At 38.2% G+C, this 17,204-nt stretch overlaps 1 protein-coding gene across 1 annotated transcript in view; it reads right to left on the reverse strand.

Annotated features, from left to right (window-relative positions):
• Positions 1-528: 528 nt before the first annotated feature.
• The window catches only part of prkx (protein kinase X-linked), a 56,684-nt gene continuing 40,008 nt past the window's right edge, over positions 529-17,204 (reverse strand). Inside the window, exons 5-8 of the mRNA XM_059327839.1 lie at positions 14,940-15,035; positions 8,198-8,255; positions 3,103-3,180; positions 529-1,563 (exon numbers count right to left, since the gene is read on the reverse strand). Coding sequence (XP_059183822.1) covers positions 1,438-1,563; positions 3,103-3,180; positions 8,198-8,255; positions 14,940-15,035 — 358 coding nt within the window. The 3' untranslated portion in view covers positions 529-1,437. The remainder of the gene's footprint in view (positions 1,564-3,102; positions 3,181-8,197; positions 8,256-14,939; positions 15,036-17,204) is intronic.

Consider the following 17,204-nt stretch of genomic DNA (forward strand, 5'->3'; position numbering starts at 1 on the left):
ATGAATTATGATGAAGCTGATGATCTCATGACGTCCTGGCATAAAAACGAAGCAGCGTGGAACCCTGTCGTCAACTTCCACAAGTAAAACCGGAGATAAGGAAAAATACATTTATCTATAAAGCAAGAAGCGTCTGTGTGTGTGTGTCTAATCATATCTCTCTGACCGTTAGTCAGACTGACCTCAGATTTCGTATGTGGCTTGCGCATGGCACGAAGGTGTGCATCCTCGATTTTGAAGATTTTTGAATTAATTTTTCAAAATATTATTTACGTAGGACGTGTTTGGGCATTGCACTGTTTCCGAGCGGACGCCCTTTTAGGGGAGCTCCGCCCCATTGTGTGATAGACCTACACCTGGTCATGAAAATCGGATTTTATGTTTTTTGTGTTATTGTGGTATATACAGGCGGGAAGAAAAGCAAAAATCGGACAAAATAGCTCAAGACTCCAAAGGGTTAACGTCACCAAACACACTACTGCAATGCTGTTTCTGTTCTCTATAATGAAGCGCGAGGCACAAAAAAAATCACATCATCACTTGGATTTTAATGGTAGCGAACATAATCATATGCAGTTTATTTTTAAAGGCCGATATTGTCCCGAAACACCGAATGAACCCTGATGAATCTGATGAATACTGACTGTAATGGAGCTCTATACAGTGACAACATGACTTGGCTTTAAAAGCATGACAACAATGATAATGACAATGATAATGATAAGTGAATGAGCACGAGGTGCTATGGGAAAGTCTGTAGAACAGCTGTGACTGTACGGTAATAACAAAGTCCTTTGGCTGTGAATAAAGCTGTCGTAGAAGTGCAACAGCTGGAGAAGAAAAGTTTAGAGTGGATGTCTGTTTCAAGTGGACTTTCTAGAATTGCGAGACATCACATGTGATGTAAGGCACCTTTTTACAAGTGCTACGCATTTTCAAATAAAGTGTCTGACTCATGACTACATAATAAGTACTGGCCAGCTGACAGTTACAGCACCAGTCTGGAGTCACATTAAATATGAACATTTTAAAAAGAGATAAAATATAAAACATGATAATATAAAAAAAGACCTGATTATTCTCTTTTTTAAACCTAGAAAGTAACAGTCTTTTGGTTTCAAAAGAATTTTTCTTTTCTTTTTTTTTTTTTGCATATGAGCAGGCTCAGAGAAAAACTGTGATAAAAAAAATGAAAAACAGCAAAATGTTTGACTTTAGTCAGATAAATAAAAATATAAAAAGCAAATCATCTCTGTGGTATGATACATGTCACAGCGTCAATCATGTGGAGCTTAAGGAGGCCATTTTTACAGATATCATGTGACTCCCGCCTCTGATAAATAAGGTTTTCTCCGTGATTGTGCCTGTAACAGTAACTTTACAATATGCTGTGTCAATTCTCAGGATATTCGTCAATAAATAAAGCAGGCTCAGTGATCAGAAGTTCTTGAAGATCTCTAAGTCCTTCTGAGGCACAGGAGGGTCTTTCTTCCAGTCGTCCTCTGGGTAAACGTCGAAGTTGGAGGTGTCGCCCTCGTGGGAAACTTTGGGAACTATCGGAGGCTGTGGAGACAATTATTATTATTATTATTATTTCAGGATGAGTTCAACAAGCTTCTGCATGTCTGTACCAAGGTTATAATAGTGTTGGATTTTTCATTAGTTTTAGTTTTAATTTCATTGTGAATTTTTGTTTTTTCAAATTCAGTTGCCCCCGCGACCCGGCCCCGGATAAGCGGAAGAGAATGGATGGAAATTCAGTTCGTTTTAATTCGTTTTTTTGAGTGAGTTTCCTAGTTTTAGTTTATTTTTCATTAGTTTGTTTTTTTTGGGCTATGTCTTGGGTGCCAGATTCAAAGATTCAAATTTTGCCTTTTTTTTTCTTCGGCTTATCCAACATCCAAAGTTTACCGAGTGTTGCACTGGCGACATGTTTGTCAAGCGCACTTCAGATTACCATAATAACTGAACGGATTACACTATCGGAAAAATTCCAATGTTTTCTGAAAGCTGAGAAGTTGCTCTTTACAGCCAATGTACGTAATTACAGTAATTTCACATTGACACTGGATTATGATTGAATAAAGTTGACGAAAGACGAAAACAAAGGACATTTTAGTTAGTTTTCAGTTAGTTTTGTAACCACAGAATTGAAATTCAGTTAATTTTAATTCGTTTTTAGAGTTTTCGAGTTTTCTAGTTTTAGTTTATTTTTCATTAGTTTTAGTTTTTTTGTAATGGGCTATGTGTTGGGTGCCAGATTCAAAGAGGTCATAATAAATTTTGCCTTTATTTCTTTTGGTTTATCCATCTTAGGGCCAATAAGGTTATTAACTCTTACAGTTCCAGGTGTTTCGAATTTTGGTTCAAGGTAGAAATCCCAGTCTCAGTAAACATATTCACCATGTGTTCCTGCATGTTCACTAACCAGCAGCTGTTTAGTTGGAGCTAAATAAATACATTTCATATCAACCAAAAAGGATTATGTAGTGTTGCTCCTACATGTATTTTCAGCTCTGCTGCAAAAAAATTGATTTGTAATATCATGGCCGAATTAAAGACTTCAAAGTTTAGCGAGTGTTGCGCCAGCGACACGTTTGCGCTAGCACACTTCGGATAACCATAATAACTGAACGGTTTACGCTATCGGGAAATTTCCAATGTTTTCTGAAAGCTGAGAAGTTGCTCTTTACAGCCAATATGGTATATCACAAAGCAGGAATACACACACTCAGCGTTGGAGAAACAGAAACACTGGATTATGTATGAAAAAAGTTGACAAAGATGAAAATGAAGGACATTTTCACAAAAATTTTAGTTAGTTTTGTAACCGCACAATACAGTTTCAGTCAGTTATCGTTTTTTCAAAAAACTCTCATTTCTATTTTTATTTAAGTTAATGAAAAATGTTTTTTCAATTCTAGTTTTCGTTATTTCGTTAGTGTTCGTTAACTATAATAACCTTGGTCTGTACATTTCAACCTTCGCCTCACTGCTATTAAAACATCACAAAAACACCAAAGGACTGCAGCTGAAAAAACGCTGACACATGTACACTAATGTTGATTAACCCTCTGACTCCCGAGCTGTTTCAGCAGTCACCTTGAGTTTCCTCAGAGGAACTCCGTCCCAGTCAATCGTCTTGAACCAGCGATGCTTCTTCACATCGTCTGCTCCATTCTGAAACACAAAACATGGCTATAAGCGACATACTGGACATTACAGAATCTATTCAATTATTACATTGATCAAATATTACATTTAAATGATGCATTGTTTGGCCTACATAAACTGATAATTAATTCAACTCTAAACTGAGTTGAATCCAGCAGCAGCAGGAGTTCTGATAGGCCAGACTCCTGCTAATACCCGACAGCTGGCCAATCAGAGCTCCTGCTGCTGCTCTGTGGGTTGAACGTAATTTTAGTGTAATTTCATTTAAGTGATGTTAGCTCAGTGTGTGTGTGTGTGTGTGTGTGTGTGTGTGTGGTGAAGCTGTGTGCACACATCAGCTGATGTGCTGTCAGTGTTAACAGCGCTACGGGACAACCTTTTACTAACACTCTGTAAAGCTTTACATTTATAGTGAAATCTGAGCTGGATTCTACTGTATTGATGTCATACTGTTTATTGTAATGCAATTTGTGAGAAACAAAAATATGAGATTAGAGTACTTTAAGAGAATGCCAGGATGCCAATTCAACAGAATTTTGTTCAATGTGCATATTTTCATGTATAACTGAAAGTGTATTTGTTTTGGTCATATTTACTAAACAAAGCATGTATAGTGTGAATAAAAGTGGTCCAAGGACATAACCTTGTGGAGCACCATGGCTAAAATTACCGTAAATTACCGTATTACAGTTAATTTACACTATAAAGTTTTGCAGTGTATTGTTAATATTCAGTAAATTACTGACAAAATTAAGAACAATCTAACAAGAATACAGTAATATACTGCACATTTATTTCTAGTAATACAATGTATTTCTAAAATACAAAGGCATACTGCTACTAGTCAATTACTGTAAATTAACACTGAAAAGTTTTACAGTGTAGTGTTGTTGACTCATGCAAACTATGGTTTGACATTAATGGTACAGAATCTTGGGAATTTACTGTAAATTTACACTGAGACATGCAGTGTACTGCAAATACAGTACAGTAATACACTGTAATTTTATTTCTTGTCATACGCTGTATCTCTAAAATACAGTAACAACAGAAGTGAAGCTGCTGCCAGTTAATTACTGTGAATTTACACTGAAACGTTTACAGTGTAGTTGTGCATGTGGCAAGTCTTTTATTTACAAAAAGAAAACAGACTTGCTAACTTTCAGTATAAACATAAATGTTGTCATAATGAAATTCTCAGTAGCACCTCATTTTTGGGCAACAAGTGAAACTAAATGAATCTAATGAACATCACAACTAACATCAGCTAAAGAAACAAGACAAAGTCCACTTATATTTCCTAAAGGAAGCATGTATAGTGTGAATAAAAGTGGTCCAAGGACAAAACCTTGTGGCGCACCATGACTAAAATTACCGTAAATTACCGTATTACAGTTAATTTACACTAGAAGGTTTTAGTGTACTGTTAATATTCAGTAAAGTACTGACAAAACTAGACAGTATTTAGTTGTAAATTGACAAGAATACAGTAATATACTGCACATTTATTTCTAGTAATACACTGCATTTCTAAAATACAAAGACACACTGCTGCTAATCAATTACTGTAAATTAACACTGAAAAGTTTTACATCGTAGTGTTGTTGACTCATGCAAACCATGGTTTGACACCAATGGTGTCAGACATTTGATTTACAGCCTCATCAAGCAATATTTTTGACAAGTGGTCCAAGCACAGAACCTTGGGGATCTACTGTTAATTTACACTGAGACGTTTTACAGTGTACTGCAAATACAGTACAGTAATATACTGTAATTTATTTCTAGTCATATGCTGTATCTCAAAAATACATTAAGAAAGGAAGTGAAGCCGCTGCCAGTTAATTACTGTGAAGTTACATTGAAACATTGTACACTGTAGTTGTGCATGTGGCAAGTCTTTTATTAACAAAAAGAAAACAAAAATAAATGTTGTCATAATGAAATTCTCAGTAGCACCTCATTTTTGGGCAACGACTGAAACTAAATGAATCTAATGAACATTACAACTAACAAGAGCTAAAGAAACAAGACAAAGTCCATTTAAAATGTCAATTCATCATTGAAAGACGAGGGAAAATAATTAGAAATTGCAAAATTCAATTCGCTTTCGGTGAATGCATCATTTAAATGCAAATACCATTAATCCATTTATAAAAGCTTTTTAGAAAGTCTATTATTATTATAGTGGCAGAGTTCAGCCTCCGTACGTCATTGTGTTAATGAGCGATGTGGCTGCTCCGCGGAGGAATATTGGCAGCCGCAAATCAATATCATCTTGTCTGGGATTATATGAGTTAATCACTGGGCTTAGAGAAGTATTTGTTTTATTGAGAGCGCCTCTCAGCCGGCGCTCCTTTCACTAATGTTAATTGAAACGCTCCAGTCCTCCAGTGTGAATGGGAATCTGCGCAGCTCCCATTGATGAGCGATGAAGTGGCAGGCTCCCAGTAAAATGTAAAACGTACACACTATTTTCCACTCTGTAATTCTTCCAAGTCATCACGAGAAAGAAAAAAAAAAAAAATATGTCTGAGATTCCCGAGGCTGAATGCTTTTCTTTCGTTTCAGAGCTGCTGCTGCTGCTGTGTTTGCAGTGTAGCTGTTAGGGAGCTTTAAGAGGAGCCAAGTGGAGCAGATTTATGTGTTTTTTAATCCCCCTGTCATAATCAGGGGGCAAACTGGATATGAGAGTGTCAGGGAAGATTCATTCACTCCAGACAAACAACTTATCTCTTTGCTGAAGGAGACTCTCTACACATGAAGCAGCAGCTGAAGCTCTAACAGTAAGGAGAGAAATTATTTATGTGAGATGTATTCAAACTCCCTGAGACCTTCGAATCCACCCCTGTTCAGGTAACTTTAAAGAAGTTCTTCAACAACTCAACCAATAAAAGAAAGCATCATATAAATGCTGGTATAAATGTTTAAAGGTGCAGAGTTTGCAAGTGCAGCATAGATCCCAGTGTGCCCCGTCTGCTTTTTGATTTATCTGAAAGTAGAGTGAAAAAATGTGACCCTTCAGAGTTGCTTATTAAATCCAATTTTTCTGTGAACCTACAAACAAGCAGAAGAGTTATAAAAATGTCAATACTTTCACCTGGGTTGCGTCTACTTATTACCACATGCTCACAGCAATAAGCTTTAGGAGCAGCAGTGAGTAATGTTTTGGTTTTGACAGGCTGTGTTTATCATTTGTACAAACCAGTTTAGCTAAAACGACACGCACTTCCGTAGGCGCTATTATGGAACCCACTGCAGTTCAGAACAAGACCGGTGCAGGATGAAGCGCCCTTGAGCAAGGCACCAAACCTCTCACTGCTCCCCAGTGTAGAAATGTGCTGCTCACTGCTCCTAGTATGGTGTGTTCACTGGTTTTGTAAAGAATTGGTTAAAAAACGTATGGAAGGGATGATTACTCAACTTGCTGGTAAGTCATCGAACCAAGGAACCCGGGACCGCAGGTTTGATGTTCCATATAAGGCGTGTTTCCTTTAGGGGCAAAAGTGGCCACGCCCTCTCAAATGTCCGCTCACTCTGCATGACTCCATTACAAAAAGGTCGCTTTTTTGAAAAAAAGTCGCTAAGGGGGTCTGAAAAGTCGCTAAATATAGCAACAAAGTCGCTAAGTTGGCAACACTTAATCTTGTTTTAAGAGTTCATTTCTTATTTTAAGCGTACAACATGGTTATTTCTACATTTAATCGTATCTTAATTTAAGAAATCTTGTCAAGTGAAATTAACTGTCCATGGAGCAAGATCATTTCCCTCAGATTTAGTGTTTTTATCTTGTTTTTAGACACATTTTTTGCAGTGTAAACAGCATTGTGTTGTAAATTCACAAGAATAAAAAAAAAAAAAAAAATACCCTATTGCAAAGTTATTTTTACTAATACATTGTATTGCTAAAATACAGTAAGAAACCGGCAAAGCTGCCGCCAGTAAATTACAGTGTACTGATGTGCTTTGTTTCTCTGCTTTGTTAGTATTGAATCTAATATTATAATATTTGGTCGATCCACATTGATTAAAATGGGTTGCATTAGTTAAGCTAGGTCTACCTAATAAACTGGCAACTGAACATATATCTTGAAGTAAGGCGTTTCCCTACAAAACACTCAGAAAAAAATCCATCCTGCTGAAGTGGAACCCCGTCCTTCTGAAAATGTCTCACTTCAGTTCAGAACAAGACCGGTGAAGGATGAAGTGCCCTTGAGCAAGGCACCTAACCCCTCACTGAAATGTGCTGCTCACTGCTCCTAGTAGGGCTGGGCGATATGGACCAATAGTCCATATCGATATACGATACATATCCTGATGTTTCTATCGCAAAGTGTGAGCAAATGTTCAGTCAAAGCGGAGTAGTTTTATTGAAACCGTTTATTTAAAATTGACTAAAAGTCATCTAAATACTGTACAAGAGTACTTTTTTTTTTTTTTTTTTTTTCAAATCAAAGCTTCCATAAAGTGCAAATTTAAATAAAAATATATCTTAAATAAAAATAGCCTATTAAATAAAATTAGGCCAATCTTTTTTCTGAAATAAATATATTTATATGAGAAAAAATATATTTATATAAAAACAAAGAAATTTTTTTTAACTATATCGATATATGCGATATGGTCTAACTGGTGTTTTTTTTTTTTTTTTTAAATCAAAGCTCCATAAAGTGCAAATTTAAATACAAATATATCCTAAATAAAAATAGCCTATTAAATAAAAAAAGGCCAATCTTTTTTCTGAAATAAATATATTTATATGAGAAAAAATATATTTATATAAAAAGAAAGAAAAAAAATGTAACTATATCGATATATGCGATATGGTCTAACTGGTGTTTCCCTACCTAACAGTCGAAAAAAAAATCCACCCTGCTGAAGTGGAACCCCGTCCTTCTGTAAATGTCTCTTTATTCGTGACTAATTGGAACCATGTGGAGCTGACGTCAAACCACCTAGTGAAGGTATGAAATATGGTGGGCTGCCATGTGGTTCAGGGAGCCAGGAAGTCTGACCAACTCACCTTCATGTTGCCTAGCCGTCTGGCTCGCTCAATGACCAGAAATTTCTTGATGAGGTCTCTGGAGGGAAAAGAAACAGTCAGTGAATCCAAAGCTGTACAGTGTGTCTCTCTCCCTGCACTGTCAAAATGACAAATGTATCCTCGGTACAGGTAACCTGACAGCCAGTGGAAGGTGACGAGGGCCGGCTAAGTGAGTTGTGCCCTTTTGACAATCTTTTAATTGATGAAAGTGAGAACTTTTTCTGCAGACGGCAAACTTTCCGCTACGGTAAACTTGCGCGTGTGATGTAGACATCCATGTGAGGGGAAAGGAGATGATTCACAGGGGTGTTAAAATGGCAGAGTGTAGGCTTTCTGATGAAATGCGATAGCTGCTGACGAACGGAGATAAAGGTGCTGTATCTCACATCCGACGAGCTGCTGACAGCCTCATAAATACAGCAGCTGGATGTTGACAAGTCAGCTATTTCTCAGGTTTTGTCTAAATCCCTCCTATGCTTAAAGACAGGAGTGATATGTCACAGAGAAATATTTTAATCAGCTTCAGGGGAAATATTTGTATTTATGCCTTTTCATGGATTTCATGAAGGAGAATTCATCCTGAAATGATGAAAACAAGACATAAAGAAGGGAAAGAGGGCTATCCTATTTCTTGTAGTTCGTTTTTCATTTCATGTTTTAAACAAGTATTCTTTCCTCTTTTCCAGTTATAATTTTCAATCTGAGTTATCACTTTTTCTGATATCAACATTGTACTTACTTATTATGTGTGATATAAAAGGGATTGCTGGTCTGAGAGAATTATCAATCACGATTTGGGGGTTGAGGGTAGTGGGTTTTTAGGGGGAGATAGTAGGTCAACAGTAGATCTCATACAGAAGTGTGTCAAGTTTTTCTAACCATAAATCTCTAATAATGTAATTAATATATTAAGTCATCAATTAATTAAAACAAATGCAAGAAAAAGTAAGTGAAAGCTTAGAAATTCTGTATTAAATGGTCATAAAATGTGTTCCGATCTGCACCAAGAAGTGCCAAGAATAGATAAACACAATGTGCTTAACCTAATACCACACAAATAATTACAATATTCCACATCTTTATTGAACACAACCATGAAGCATCCATGTTGCTGGTGGAAAAAGTAAGTGAACCCTTGGATTTAGCAACTGGTCAAATCTCCTTTGGCAGCAATAACTTCAACCAATCGCTAGCTTGGTAGCTGCTGATCAGACCTGAACTATAGCCGTGTTTTGACTAGGGGGAAAAGTGTCCACCGAGAAAGTCTCAGGCCACACCCTCCCAAAAGTCCGCTCACTCCGCATGTCTCCATTACAAGTTAGCCCCCAGAGGGATTTAGAGACTCCGGAGGTGACGTATGGTTTTCGCCGTGGCTAACTGTGCACAACGTCAGCAGCTGAAAGCAGCATGGCTAATTATGCACAGTCTCCACTGATCACAAACATAGTGATCGTGAATTAACGGCATGCTAACTGTGCACAGAGTGTCCGGTGCTTGTTGTAAACAAACAGAGATCGCTAAGTGAACACCTCATGCAGCAGCAGCACATACACACTGTACTGCTACAGAGCTAACTGTAGCTAACTGCCGCTAACGGCGGCTCTTCTTAACAAGCTGGCCTCCTTGTTAGCGGCTCCTTAAGAAGAGTAAGAAGGAGTTGCTGGATTCGTCTCCAGTCGCTTTCTTGAAAAATAGTTGGTAAGGGGGTCTGAAAAGTCGCTAAATTCAGCAACAAAGTCGCCAAGTTGGCAACACTGCTTCGCCGGCTTTTACAAATGGCGTGTGTTGTTGTGGTGTAGAGTACTACATCACATCCTGCTTAGCATTCTATCCAATCAGTAACCAGGCTTTTTTAAGGGGAGAAAAAAAGACCCTGCTCTTCCACAGGGACAAAAAACGTCCAGACAAAAGTCCGCTCCGGACTGCTCATATTGAAATTAGGGGCGTTTCGGCGAGTGAGATCCGCCTCATTCCGGGTATTGCCCAGTAGTAGAAACAGCCCTAATGTTCAGGAGGAACGCAGCATCTCAAAATGGTATTGGATTGAGATCTGGGCTCTGACTGGGGCACTTGATTTACTTTGATGTTTAGGATCATTGTCGTGCTGCATCACCATAGAGTCAACTAAGCTGGACACCCACCCAATTGTGGACAATTTGTCTAACTGTGGACTGGTTGATACCTAAAGTAATTTAGATGTCTTTGTAACCCCTTACAGTCTTATCCAAATCAACAATTCTTGATCGTAGGTCTTTGGCATGATTCACATCAACAGATGTTTCTTATGGAAAGCAAACTCATAAAGTTTGAGAGGTTTTTTTTAAGTTAAAGTAGCTCTACATCTCACTCAAATATCGTTTCATTGATTGGACCCCAGGTTTGCAGGCTATTGTTGGAGTCATTAGCCTAAGGGTTCACTTGCTTTTTCCACCAATACTATGAATGTTTCATGGATGTGTTTAATAAAGACATGAAATAATATCATTGTTTGTGTGGTAGTAAATGCAGCACATTATGTTTGTCTATACTTGGGACTTTAGAAAACATTTTATGACAAATGCAGAAAGCTAGGGAATTTCAAAGGGTTCACATCCTTTTTTATGACACTGTATTAAGTCCACGTCCTGTGGGGGTTGGATGGGGTGCATCAGGGATCCTCATTAGGAACACTATCACGTCTCATGAGAGACAGGAGAGCAGCTGAGGACACTGAGCTCATGTTCCATGCTCAATTATGTCCCATAAGTTGTTGCAGCAATTTTTTGGTTGATACCATTTGTTCAACACATATGCTGCTGATTTAGGCCATTATTTAATATCGGATAAAATTTCCGTTTTTATTTTCGGCATGTTTACTATAATGTCGAGTCTCTCTGCTACCTGTCCAGCAAACAGCAGATACACAAAGTTAGCCAGAAGCTGGTTGGGCATTTAAAATTTTAACTACTGTTTGAACATGGGAAATAATATTCAAAACTTAATGATGTGTGAATTGTAAAATTTACTGTGGAAAAGCACAGCAGGCCACAATTTGTGCTCCAGTGGGGCTGTTAATAGAATGTGCTGCCACTCTGATCTGTTGCATGACATCAGCTGATTAGTCTGTTGTTGTCTTGCTAAAAAGAAATGAAGAAAACCAGTGAGCCATGGTGAGCGGATTACTGCAATAGCAAAAAAATTGAGAAGTCATGTGTGACAGGAGTTTGGATTTCACACCATAGATGGGAAACTGGGGATCAAGCTAAGGCTGTTATTTTGTTCATGTTAGACCGTACAGGCATCACAGCAGTTTATATAAAGTTAGTTCAGGATTAGGCAAGATGTTTGCGTTCTTAGTTTTTTTTTTAAAGTGACACCCCACTAAAGAAAATGGAGCATTTAGCAGCTACAGTGACGATATGGATATTTTTCCAGAGCTAAATGAGAGTGGATGTGATAATGCCGCTTTGTGTCCGCTGGATGTGTCAACATAAGCTGTAAATTTACAGTGAAATCTGAACAGTATTCTATTGTATTGATGTCATACAGTTTCATACTGTATATTGCAATGCAACCTGGAAGAAAAATATGTGATTACAGCACTAAAAGACAAAGTCATTATTTTTAGTCATATTTCCTAAAGGAAGCATGGAAAGTGTGAATAAAACTGGTCCAAATACAGAACCTTGTGGAACACCATGACGAACATTACTGTGCAGTGTCATACTGTATGTTGTAAAACATTTGATTTCAGCACTTCAAGAGAATGCCATTATTCACAGGAATTAACTATAAATTTAGACTGAAAAAGTTCTACAGTGTACTGTAAATATTTAGTCATTTGCTGAAAAAAAAGAACAGTATTGTGTTGTAAAATTTCTGTTTTTTCGAAAATACAATGTAAAAGCTGCTGTCAGTTAACTATGTTGAAAAAAATTACAGTGCAACTATAAGCTAACTTTATAAAATGATAGGAAGCTGTTTTCAGCTTGTTCCACTGCCACCAAGTGGAGAAAACAATATATTCACTGCTTTATTTTCACATTGAGCTTTCCGTTTTGTTATCCATTTGTTGTTTTAATGTTGAACATTATTTTTCATTTACTGTAAAATTTAATTATGATCTGACTGTTCTTATTAGTAGATTAAAATATATTTAATACTCCAAGATCTGAAGAGATGCTGCAATGTATTATTCATCAAAGTGTAACACAGCTCTTTATTATACAAGTGGGTGAGCTTCTTTCTCCTCAGGCACTTTCAAACTGTTCAAGCTCCACTGCAGATCTTTAAGTGTTTGCTGTCCTGCTCAAGAGCACTGAGACAGTAACTGTTGAGAGGAGACACATTCTTGTCAGCCCCCTGGGGACCCAAACACATCTCCACACAAGGGGTGTGCCATATTGTATCGTTCACGATAATATCGGTATATTTTTTTTATGGTTAAAAAAATGCATATCATGATATTGGCAAAATTCCTACTTCTTGATGTAGTGGCGTAAGGCTAACAATTAAAGTTGTTTTAATCACAAAAAGCTACTTACTCTCGCTTAATGCAGCTTTCAAAATAAGAGCATGGTGTGTTAACAGAATCCACCACAGAACTTACAAGAAGACTGTCAAAATAAGATGCCTTAAATAAAACATACAAGAACCTTTATTCTCCTTTACAAAATGTCATTAAAATATATACATACTCAAGAGTCAAGAGTACATTTTTTTTGTATTTGGCAACTATTGAGATTTGCACTTCACACTACATTTTAGATTTGTATTTATTTATACAGACTAAAAAAAAAAAAAATCACATTTTCTATATCCTTTTAAGTATTTCGTAATATCGCGAAGAATAATTGTTATCGCAAAAATAGCCTGAAATATCGTGATATTTTTTTAGGGCCATATCGCCCATCCCTACTCCACACTATATATAGGCAGCAGGGGACATGTAGGTAGAGGTGGAAGGTCAGGTCAACACAGTGTCAGCATGTCCGTAACAAATCCTTAACAGCCAACTAATTTTATGACCAATGACAAGACATTTACTGCTCGGGTCACCCTGGGACACTTCTCCAGACTGTCTGATTGTCTATGCTGGACAGCAGCTGCTGCTGGAGACGCAGCAGTCTGCCTGCAGTCTTCTGCAAGGCCTTTCACTTTTTGATGGATGGGAGTGTGTGACATGGAACTGAGTAAGAGTGATATAAATGGAGGAAATATTAAAAATCCTTCTGTCTGCTGGACGCAAGATAGATGGCTTAACAGTGGGAAGCTGTGGGTGCGCTGAATTATCAGGGGAAGCTGTGTGTGTATGGCCTCTCCGGGGCCACTGTGTCAGTGCATACACACACTCAAAGTGCACTCAGCCTGTAATCTTGCACATTCCCGCACCCTCCAGCTGGTCTAATAGGTGGTGTGAGCGGTGGGGGGACCGGTCCAAATCAGCTGGGTGTGTCATTAGTGACTGCAGGTCCACCTGAAGCCCCTCTTTAGCTCCGGGGAGCTCATTGACCTGTGTTAAAGGGACGCTGCAGCACTTAGAGACCCCATCTATAGCCAATGTCTCCCTCACAATCTTTGAAGTATAATGCTTAAATAGTCATCTGAATGGTGGTGGTGGGGGTCGGATGGGGTGCATCAGGGATCCTCATTAGGAACACTATCACGTCCTGAAAATGTACGTTTAAAATGAGAGACAGGAGAGCAGCTGAGGACACTGAGCTCATGTTTCTGAGCTGCTTTCGGAGGGGGAATTTGGGGGTTTTACATCTTCGAGTTAAAGTCACAACTTTTTCAGGCTGATTCCTGTATATTTAAACTCAGTAAATGTATTTATTATTTTAACCTCTTGGTGGGCTGGCAGACTTTTGTCCTGTTTATTTCCCTTTGAGAGGCTGTAGTTGTAAGGCTAATACTAACACATAGACCGTATGCGAGATAATACTAACCCATACACTGTTTATGAGCTAATACTAACTCAAACAGTGTATGGGTTAGTATAAGCTCATAAACAGTCTATGAGTTAATACTAACTCAGACTGTTTATGAGCTAATACTAACTCATACACTGTTTATATGCTAATACTAACTCATACACTGTTTATGAGCTAATGCTAACTCAGACTGTTTAAGAGCTAATACTAACTCAGACTGTATGTGAGCTAATACTAACTCACAGACTGTATGTGAGCTAATATTAACTCATAGACTGTTTACGAGCTAATACTAACTCAGACTGTATGCAAGCTAATACTAACTCACAGACTGTATGTGAGCTAATATTAACTCATAGACTGTTTATGAGCTAATACTAACTCAGACTGCATGTGATCTAATACTAACTTCGAAACAGTTTATGAGCTAATACTAACTTATATCCTCTAAGATCCTTCGCTCCCCCTCAGGGACAAATAAAGTCATTTTGATTTGATTTTGGCTTTTGATGTGAGCTAATACTAACATCTTCCCATTTCAACAACAACTGTCTTTTTGCAACACAAACTCAGTAAAACTACACAAACTACAGACTCAGTAAAATATGAAATATAAAAAATACCAAAAAACACTCAAGGGGGGCTTTAAGTGTGCACAATCTGGGTGGGAGGAGGTGAAATTCTGGCACTATTAATGTGACACATGTGTGCCAGGTATTACACATTGCACCTTTAGGACTAATGCACGCTGTAAATACACACACACACATTCCTGGCTTGTGTAATTTGACTTTGGCCTGGTTACTTACTTGACATAGAAATCCAGATGGCGTGGGAATTCCAGTTTTCCGGCCAGAATCTTCTGATAGATTCCAAATGGATTGTCATCAAAGAACGGCGGGTACCTGCAGAGAGAAATATATGTCATCTCCGGCCTGCCCCTCTGAAGCTGTCGCAGTGTGCAAACTCAATTTGTGCTCTGCAAAAACAGCATGATGCAAGGAACAGGTAAAGTAGGTAAGAGCTTACATCCCCCTCACCTGGATCAGTCTCAACAAAACGGCGCGTGAATACACGGAGTGGTCAGCGTTTTGTATAGGGGGGAGCTATGATAACATTGTGCTGTAGACAGAGCAGCCTTTGTTCACAGTTATTCTGATGATTCTCTGTGTGTGTTTGTATTTCTACCACCCACAGGCCTTCTGCTGCTGCACTTCACTGAATGCTTTCCCAGCTCTGCTGTTCTTCCCTCTGCTCCGGCCTGGACAAGTCATTACCCACAAATTACATAATGGGACCGGCCTCTAAACGCATTACGCACGGAGCAGACAGGCGCATAATCGCACCAGTTTGTCACACGCCGCTTGCCTTCCCAGTGAAAAGCTCCAGAGTCAGGAGACTGTGGGATGGGGGCGTCTGGTTGCCGGCTCTACACCACAGACTCCACTCGGGTTTTTTTTTCTTTTTTCTTTCAAAACTGGTGCTGTCATAGGTAGAGAATTTAGGTCATTGTGGCAGAATGGGAGGAAGTGGAGATGATTTCTGACTTAAATTTATGGCTCATCAGTCAACAGCATCATATATGATGGATAAACAATCTCATGATGGGCAGTAATGGTATTTAAACCTCTGTTAAAGACAGGGTATTATTCATTCACACATATTTCCAAATGTTTACAGGTCATTTCAGTCTTAACATCATCAGAAATCTACTGACTATTGTGTAATATAGGACTCTTATTTAATTCTTATATTCCCACACCCCGTGATACTGTACTTATTAGAAATAATTTCACATGTAAGGGGGGTCTGATTATTGTTATGGGTGTACACAGCTTCTTAAATCTCTCAAATAGTGTTCGTATTGTTTCCTGGTTTATTAAACTGATGTCACAACAGTCTGTTCAGACATGAGACTGTGCCATCCGAAATTGCCAAAACATTTCTGTAACTAGCAGAGATTTAATGCACAGTTATCATAGGACATATTCATACTCCAAGGTGCATTATCTGTCATTTAACCCTCCGAACCCCACCAAGTCACTGGCGTTTAAAAAAAAATTCTACATGTTTTATTTAAAATGCCGCCAAAAATAAACCGTTTAGAATAACTACATCCTGTTAAAAACATAAAATTCTGCACCCCTTAGTGCAACTAGGAAGCCATGATTGATTCTGCTGAGACGAACGGTCATGTGACAAATATTCACTGAAAATATGTTTATACAGATCAGAGAGGAGAGGACAGAGGAGAAGTTGTAAGTAGAGATTATAAAAATGCAAATAGTTCAATATATATATAGCATGTGGAGGCACATCATTTTTTTCCAATATTCGTGACACTTGTGTGCATTAGGAAAAGTGTTGTTTGAATATATTCCATGTATTTTTCTTTTTTAATTATTTATCAAAGAAATTCAACCTGTGCCTTTTCTTTTTTTATCACTTTATAACTGTGTTATTCTGCACAGAAGACATGTTTGAGTGGTTCCCACTTATAGTCAAGTCATGATCGTGCTGACTCTATAGAGCTGCAGGACTTATATACATATATATTCCAGTGAGGCCACAGTGAGTGAAATGTAAAAAGAGCAAAACATGGCCTGAAACTTCTTCGGGTTCAGAGGGTTAATGTCCCCATGAGCTTTCTGTTAGAAACCATGGCCTGTTTAGCTTCTGGTAAAACTCTAAAAAAATAAAATGATCAGAGTATTGTTTATTCCTTAACACATTTCATAATGTGAGTATGCTGGAGCCGATTTCTGTATTAGGTGTGGTTTATGTAAAAGGGTACAGCAGATCCCAATAGTTAACTTTGTGTCTGAAGTAAAAATCTCCTCCAGCTCCACAACGATCTGACGCTGTGGGTGACAGGCTGGTTTTCTCCATCTCTAATCACCAGGCTTACGCTCCACTGAACTGAGGTGGATGAGGACTGACCAGGGAACAAGGGGAAATGAAAGACGGGAAGGGGGTCATTTTAGTTCTCATGCACCGAATCCAGAAAACTCAGTCCAGGAAGAGAGATGCCGCTAAACTAGGATTCATCTTAGGGCTGGGCGATATGGACCAAA

The sequence above is a fragment of the Centropristis striata genome, chromosome 24, assembly GCF_030273125.1.
Source record: "Centropristis striata isolate RG_2023a ecotype Rhode Island chromosome 24, C.striata_1.0, whole genome shotgun sequence".
NCBI lineage: Eukaryota > Metazoa > Chordata > Actinopteri > Perciformes > Serranidae > Centropristis > Centropristis striata.